Below are 7,063 nucleotides of genomic sequence, written 5' to 3'. Positions count from 1 at the left end.
GCAAAATAAAGCGGACATTTTGAAAAATAAAGTTGTTTCTTCGGTGGGATGATATTTAAAACATGAATATTTAAGCTAAATTATATTTATACTTTAAATGTATGCCTAACAAAAAATAATTCGTTTGTTATTCAATAATAACGTGTCATATATTTTTGCATTTATTTTTAGTCACTTTTACCATACATATATTTCATACACACATAAGAGTCATATATATAAATCTTTACAAAACATAACCTTAATCTTGCATTCTGAAATCATGAGATATTTCGACGCAAAACCGTATATATGTTCTTAGTAACGCAATGTTATTATTCTAGTCTTATTGCTAGAAACGTCCAGCAAAACAGTGATGTCACTGCTACCAAAAGGTATCGGTCAAATACATTTGAGTATACTACATAATCGTCTTACACTCGCGAAGCGAATTGTTTTGGTAATTGTAAAGCAAGTATTTTGTATCGAAAATTGTTGACATTCTTGGTCCAAATAATTTGACTCAGACTTAAAAAAATAACATTAATTATACAACCAAGATAAATCTTTGTTCGATTCTTTTTACAAAAACGAATGCATATCGGTGTCGAATAGCAATAAGTTCAACTAACGTTATCATACAAATTTAACTATAATGTAATGAATATTATCGGTTTTGCAACTTGAGTCTGAAATCCGATTTAAGATTGCCAAACATCAAGTCATCTGGTGCACAACATCTAATAAAGAACAATATTCCACACAGTTTCAAAGATTTACGTCCAGTACTTTAAAAGTAAAAACGCATAACAGGATCTATGAGAGCCGGAATGACATGGGCAGATTTAAAAGTAGTACGATGCCATCACAAATAGGCGAAAATAAGTATGTTCTAATATTCTTGCCTCAATGTGAAATCATCAAAACAAAAATGAAAAGTTTACACAATAAGATGTTAACCACTAAATATAATGATTTCTCTAGATATTTGGTTAAAGACTGTGTTAAAATGGGTTTAAGGGCAATGTATTTATAATAATAGACGTAATTTTGAACACTAGCCACGTTCAATGGCACAGGATAATCGCCAATTAAAGAGAATATAAAAAAACAGACACAAACATGCATACGCAAACCAGAAACATGGAAAAACAAAAAAATCCACAAGCAACACATAATATAATATATATATACAAAAACAGGTTGTTATGGAGGATTGTTAGGTACTGCCTTGTAACTGTCAATAAAATGTTAATTTACAGTGAGTTTAAACTAGTTTGTGAGCACAACCTGAAACATATCCAAATAATCCAGAATTAAGTGAAAACACCAATAGTAAATCTACTTCATCAAAAAATGGATTAATTTGAGAAAACTTAAGAAAGTCAAATAATTATCAAAAACATTAGGTTAACCTCAAGTACATCAATGATAAGAAATCCCAATTTAAATAAAATGAAAATCAATATATATCGTTAAGACATAATTGATTAACCAGAGTACAACTTTATTAAAGATTATTTAAAAAAAAGTAGTGCTATGATTATCTGCTTATTATGCACGAAACCGCAAAAACAAAACAACACTTTGTCCTCAACATTACTCATTTTCACTGACGCAGTCGCTTTCATATATTGAAAATATAATTTGTTCTGAAATCCGATAGCATACATGATATCTTAGCCGTAGAGCAATATATAGATGTTCCCCACTGCCTTCATTTAAATCGACATTCGAAACAAAAGTAGAAGGAAGATCACTGTAACCCTGATCCTTCTACGTGAAACAGTTGCTGAGGATGTAGCAGGTTTAGTGGTAGTTGAAGATCTTGAAGTTGTAGTCGTAGTTTGTGAAGTTGTAGTCGTGTTTGGTGTAGTCGTAGTTGGTGTAGTTGTAGTTGGTGTAGTTGTAGTTGTAGTTTTAGTAGTCGTAGCTGGTGTAGTCGTAGTTGGTATAGTTGTAGTTGGTGACGTCGTAGTTGGAGTCCTTTTAGTTGGTGTAGTTGTAGTTGGTGTAGTCGTAGTTTGTGTAGTTGTAGTTGGTGTAGTCGTATTTGGTGTAGATGTAGTTGGTGTAGTAGTAGTTGGTGTAGATGTAGTTGGTGTAGTCGTAGTTTGTGTAGTTGTAGTTGGTGTCGTCGTAGTTGAAGTAGTTGTAGTTGGTGTAGTTGTAGTTGGAGTAGTTGTAGTTGGTGTAGTCGTAGTTGGTGTAGTCGTGTTGGTGTAGTTGTATATGGTGTGGTTGTAGTTGGTGTGGTTGTAGTTGGTGTAGTCGTAGTTGGTGTAGTTGTAGATGGTGTAATCATAGTTGGTGTAGTCGAAGTTGGTGTAGTTGTAGTTGGAGTAGTTGTAGTTGCTGTAGTCGTAGTTGGTGTAGTTGTAGTTGGTGTAGTTGTAGTTGGTGTAGTTGTAGTTGGTGTAGTTGTAATTGGTGAAGTCGTAGTTGGTGTAGTTTTAGTTGGTGTTGTTGTAGTTGGTGTAGTCGTAGTTGGTGTAGTCGTAGTTGGTGTAGTTGTAGTTGGTGTAGTTGTAATTGGTATAGTCGTAGTTGGTGTAGTTTTAGTTGGTGTTGTTGTAGTTGGTGTAGTCGTAGTTGGTGTAGTTGTAGTTGGTGTAGTCGTAGTTGGTGTAGTTGTAGTTGGTGTAGTCGTAGTTGGTGTAGTTGTAGTTGGTGTAGTTGTAGTTGGTGTAGTCGTAGTTGGTGTAGTAAGAGTTGGTGTCGTCGTAGTTGGTGTAGACGTAGTTGGTGTTGTCGTAGTTGGTGTAGTTGTAGTTGGTGTAGTCATAGTTGGTGTAGTCGTCGTTGGTGTTGTTGTAGTTGGTGTAGTTGTAGTTGGTGTAGTCGTAGTTGGTGTAGACGTAGTTGGTGTTGTCGTAGTTGGTGTAGTTGTAGTTGGTGTAGTTATAGTTGGTGTAGTTGTAGTTGGTGTAGACGTAGTTGGTGTTGTCGTAGTTGGTGTAGTTGTAGTTGGTGTAGTCATAGTTGGTGTAGTCGTCGTTGGTGTAGTTGTAGTTGGTGTAGTTGTAGTTGGTGTAGTCGTAGTTGGTGTAGTTGTAGTTGGTGTAGTTGTAGTTGGTGTAGTCGTAGTTGGTGTAGTAATAGTTGGTGTCGTCGTAGTTGAAGTAGTTGTAGTAGTTGTAGTTGGTGTAGTCGTAGTTGGTGTTGTTGTAGTTGAAGTAGTTGTAGTAGTTGTAGTTGGTGTAGTTGAAGTTGGTGTAGTTGTAGTTGGTGTCGTCGTAGTTGGTGTTGTTGTAGTTGGTGTAGTTATAGTTGGTGTAGTTGTAGTTGGTGTAGTTGTAGTTGGTGTCGTCGTAGTTGGTGTAGTCGTAGTTGGTGTAGTCGTAGTTGGTGTCGTCGTAGTTGAAGTAGTTTTAGTTGGTGTAGGTGTAGTTGGAGTAGTTGTAGTTGGTGTAGTTGTAGTTGGTGTAGTCGTAGTTGGTGTAGTAATAGTTGGTGTCGTCGTAGTTGAAGTAGTTGTAGTAGTTGTAGTTGGTGTAGTCGTAGTTGGTGTTGTTGTAGTTGAAGTAGTTGTAGTAGTTGTAGTTGGTGTAGTTGTAGTTGGTGTAGTTGTAGTTGGTGTAGTTGTAGTTGGTGTAGTTGTAGTTGGTGTAGTTATAGTTGGTGTAGTTGTAGTTGGTGTTGTTGTAGTTGAAGTAGTTGTAGTAGTTGTAGTTGGTGTAGTTGTAGTTGGTGTAGTTGTAGTTGGTGTAGTCGTAGTTCGTGTAGTTATAGTTGGTGTAGTTATAGTTGGTGTAGTTGTAGTTTGTATAGTCGTAGTTGGTGTAGTCGTAGTTGGTGTTGTTGTAGTTGAAGTAGTTGTAGTAGTTGTAGTTGGTGTAGTTGTAGTTGGTGTAGTTGTAGTTGGTGTAGTCGTAGTTCGTGTAGTTATAGTTGGTGTAGTTATAGTTGGTGTAGTTGTAGTTGGTATAGTCGTAGTTGGTGTAGTTATAGTTGGTGTAGTTATAGTTGGTGTAGTTGTAGTTGGTATAGTCGTAGTTGGTGTAGTCGTAGTTGGTGTTGTTGTAGTTGAAGTAGTTGTAGTAGTTGTAGTTGGTGTAGTCGTAGTTGGTGTAGTTGTAGTTGGTGTAGTTATAGTTGGTGTAGTTGTAGTTGGTATAGTCGTAGTTGGTGTAGTCGTAGTTGGTGTCGTCGTAGTTTTAGTTGGTGTAGGTGTAGTTGGAGTAGTTGTAGTGGGTATTGTTGTAGTTGAAGTAGTTGTAGTAGTTGTAGTTGGTGTAGTCGTAGTTGGTGTAGTTGTAGTTGGTGTAGTTATAGTTGGTGTAGTTGTAGTTGGTATAGTCGTAGTTGGTGTAGTCGCAGTTGGTGTCGTCGTAGTTGGTGTAGTTGTAGTTGGTGTAGTTATAGTTGTTGTAGTTATAGTTGGTGTAGTTGTAGGTGGTATAGTCGTAGTTGGTGTAGTCGTAGTTGGTGTCGTCGTAGTTGAAGTAGTTTTAGTTGGTGTAGGTGTAGTTGGAGTAGTCGTAGTTGGTGTTGTTGTAGTTGAAGTAGTTGTAGTAGTTGTAGTTGGTGTAGTCGTAGTTGGTGTAGTTGTAGTTGGTGTAGTTATAGTTGGTGTAGTTATAGTTGGTGTAGTTATAGTTGGTGTAGTTGTAGTTGGTATAGTCGTAGTTGGTGTAGTCGTAGTTGGTGTCGTCGTAGTTGGTGTAGTTGTAGTTGGTGTAGTTATAGTTGGTGTAGTTATAGTTGGTGTAGTTGTAGTTGGTATAGTCGTAGTTGGTGTAGTCGTAGTTGGTGTCGTCGTAGTTGAAGTAGTTTTAGTTGGTGTAGGTGTAGTTGGAGTAGTCGTAGTTGGTGTTGTTGTAGTTGAAGTAGTTGTAGTAGTTGTAGTTGGTGTAGTCGTAGTTGGTGTAGTTGTAGTTGGTGTAGTTATAGTTGGTGTAGTTATAGTTGGTGTAGTTATAGTTGGTGTAGTTGTAGTTGGTATAGTCGTAGTTGGTGTAGTCGTAGTTGGTGTCGTCGTAGTTGGTATAGTTGTAGTTGGTGTAGTTATAGTTGGTGTAGTTATAGTTGGTGTAGTTGTAGTTGGTATAGTCGTAGTTGGTGTAGTCGTAGTTGGTGTCGTCGTAGTTGAAGTAGTTTTAGTTGGTGTAGGTGTAGTTGGAGTAGTCGTAGTTGGTGTTGTTGTAGTTGAAGTAGTTGTAGTAGTTATAGTTGGTGTAGTTGTAGTTGGTGTAGTTGTAGTTGGTGTAGTTATAGTTGGTGTAGTTATAGTTGGTGTAGTTATAGTTGGTGTAGTTGTAGTTGGTATAGTCGTAGTTGGTGTAGTCGTAGTTGGTGTCGTCGTAGTTGAAGTAGTTTTAGTTGGTGTAGGTGTAGTTGGAGTAGTTGTAGTGGGTATTGAGGTTGTTGTTTCTGTATTTGCATATGTTTGACAACATATTCTAGTTCTAGAGTCTACAGTATACATTGGACATTTGTCAACATTACATAACGTTGACCAATCTCCATATGTGCAATCTGCAATTTACAAATCGCATAAAATAGTTGCAGTAACATGAAGTTTAACAAATATATTTATTTTCTTTAGAATAGGTTAAATTGTTATGAACTCTAACAAAATTATATAATTGTGCGTTAAATTTAGATCCTAATATTGTCCTTTTTAACATTGTTACATTCCTGAAGTAATGGAAATAGGTTGGGAGAAAAATAATCTACTAACGGCGGTAGTGGAGGATAAATTTATTCCAACCTGCGGTTACCGAAATTCGGTAAACCTCGTTTCCGTAACGACAAGAGGGACATATGAAACATACATTGTCGATGAATGACCAAATAGGAAGGTCTTGGGTGAGAGAAAAGGAAATTCTATTCGCATAGGCAAAATGACGACCTTAACTTACCGATAGGTTAGAATTAAAAATATACGAACGTTTGCTCAAGTAGAAACGCATGATATAAAGAAAATGATAATAGTTTGAATGCCAAGAGCTTTCTGCGGACAAGACTGACAGCAAACGGCGTCACTGGTATAGCAGCCACTCAGAGACATCGTTTCACACCAGCTAGCCTTTTCGCCGTAATCGCAATCTGAATGAAGAAAACATATTTAATAACTGTATAAATGGTCAGAACTATATAAATACATATATATGTTATATCAAAATATATAATAACATAATATACGTTGATGTTTATGTTGTTGTCGTTTTATATTTTCAAGTGTTATTTTTTTATTTTTTTTCACAGTCATTTAATCGCTCTGTAACAATTTTAACAGAGCAGATACACTAATATTTTTGAATGAATACGACTTACGTGTTTAACTTCGTTACGCAGTAAAGTATTCGATAGAACATGAAGAAAATGAGAACTGGCGGATGTTTCTGACATCGTCAGATGACATGCTTTTGAGGTGTACCCATCACATACATATCGGCACTGGAACAGTTCTCACCAGTACCGTCGACTGTACCATCATGCTGGGCAAACAAACTGAATTACATGTGATTGAGAAACATTGTTAGAACTGCCATAGCTACTAATATGAGCATTACCAATAAAGACGTTATTTTCATGTGTTCTAGGTTGAAATTAATTATAGTTATATTATATAATGGATTGACTGATGTGCACCGAAGTCATTCTAATTTCTGCATTTAGCAAACCAAAGTATCAACTTTGTGGAGAAAATTCATAACAGGTTAAAGACACAAGTAAGAAGAACATGACTGAACATAACACTTTGCCCATTGTATTTGCAATGATATTGCGAAGCAGTTAAAAAAAGCGTAGAAAAGTAGAAAAATATATCAAATAGATCAAAGATAATCAGTGAATTGTTTTAAATCAATATCCTTTCAGCTCTGAGACCTTTGAAGATGTAAGTAAACCATGCGATGGCACCATTTAAAAAAGCCGAACAGTTTTTGCTATTTCGGGGTTTTCATCTTTTTTAACATATTTTAGTTTGCCGCCTTTTCTGAAAACACCGGATTTAACAGCCAATAGAAACTGAGTTTACTGGTCAGAAGAAGTTGCAGAAAAACCCGAACCTACATGTCATTGTATATCACAATTATACTGTTTTTTGTATCTCCTGAAAAAGTACAAAAATGTAAGT

The 7,063-nt window shown here is 36.2% G+C and overlaps 2 protein-coding genes across 2 annotated transcripts; both read right to left on the bottom strand.

Moving 5' to 3' along the window:
- Positions 1 to 1,700: 1,700 nt before the first annotated feature.
- On the bottom strand, positions 1,701 to 3,856 carry LOC128222372 (salivary glue protein Sgs-3-like; the record flags this gene model as incomplete). The annotated part of the gene is made up of 2 exons (XM_052931347.1): positions 1,701 to 1,965; positions 2,913 to 3,856. Coding segments are annotated over 2 exons (1,209 nt in total), but the record flags the coding sequence as incomplete, so codon positions are not given.
- A 774-nt stretch (positions 3,857 to 4,630) lies between these two features.
- Positions 4,631 to 5,128, bottom strand: LOC128222371 (salivary glue protein Sgs-3-like; the record flags this gene model as incomplete). The annotated part of the gene is made up of 2 exons (XM_052931346.1): positions 4,631 to 4,780; positions 5,030 to 5,128. Coding segments are annotated over 2 exons (249 nt in total), but the record flags the coding sequence as incomplete, so codon positions are not given.
- Between the last annotated feature and the right edge of the window lie 1,935 nt (positions 5,129 to 7,063).

The sequence above is a fragment of the Mya arenaria genome, chromosome 16 (assembly GCF_026914265.1).
Source record: "Mya arenaria isolate MELC-2E11 chromosome 16, ASM2691426v1".
Lineage (NCBI taxonomy): Eukaryota > Metazoa > Mollusca > Bivalvia > Myida > Myidae > Mya > Mya arenaria.
Note: the sequence above shows the minus strand (reverse complement) of the source record. Positions and strands in the feature narration are given on the sequence as shown.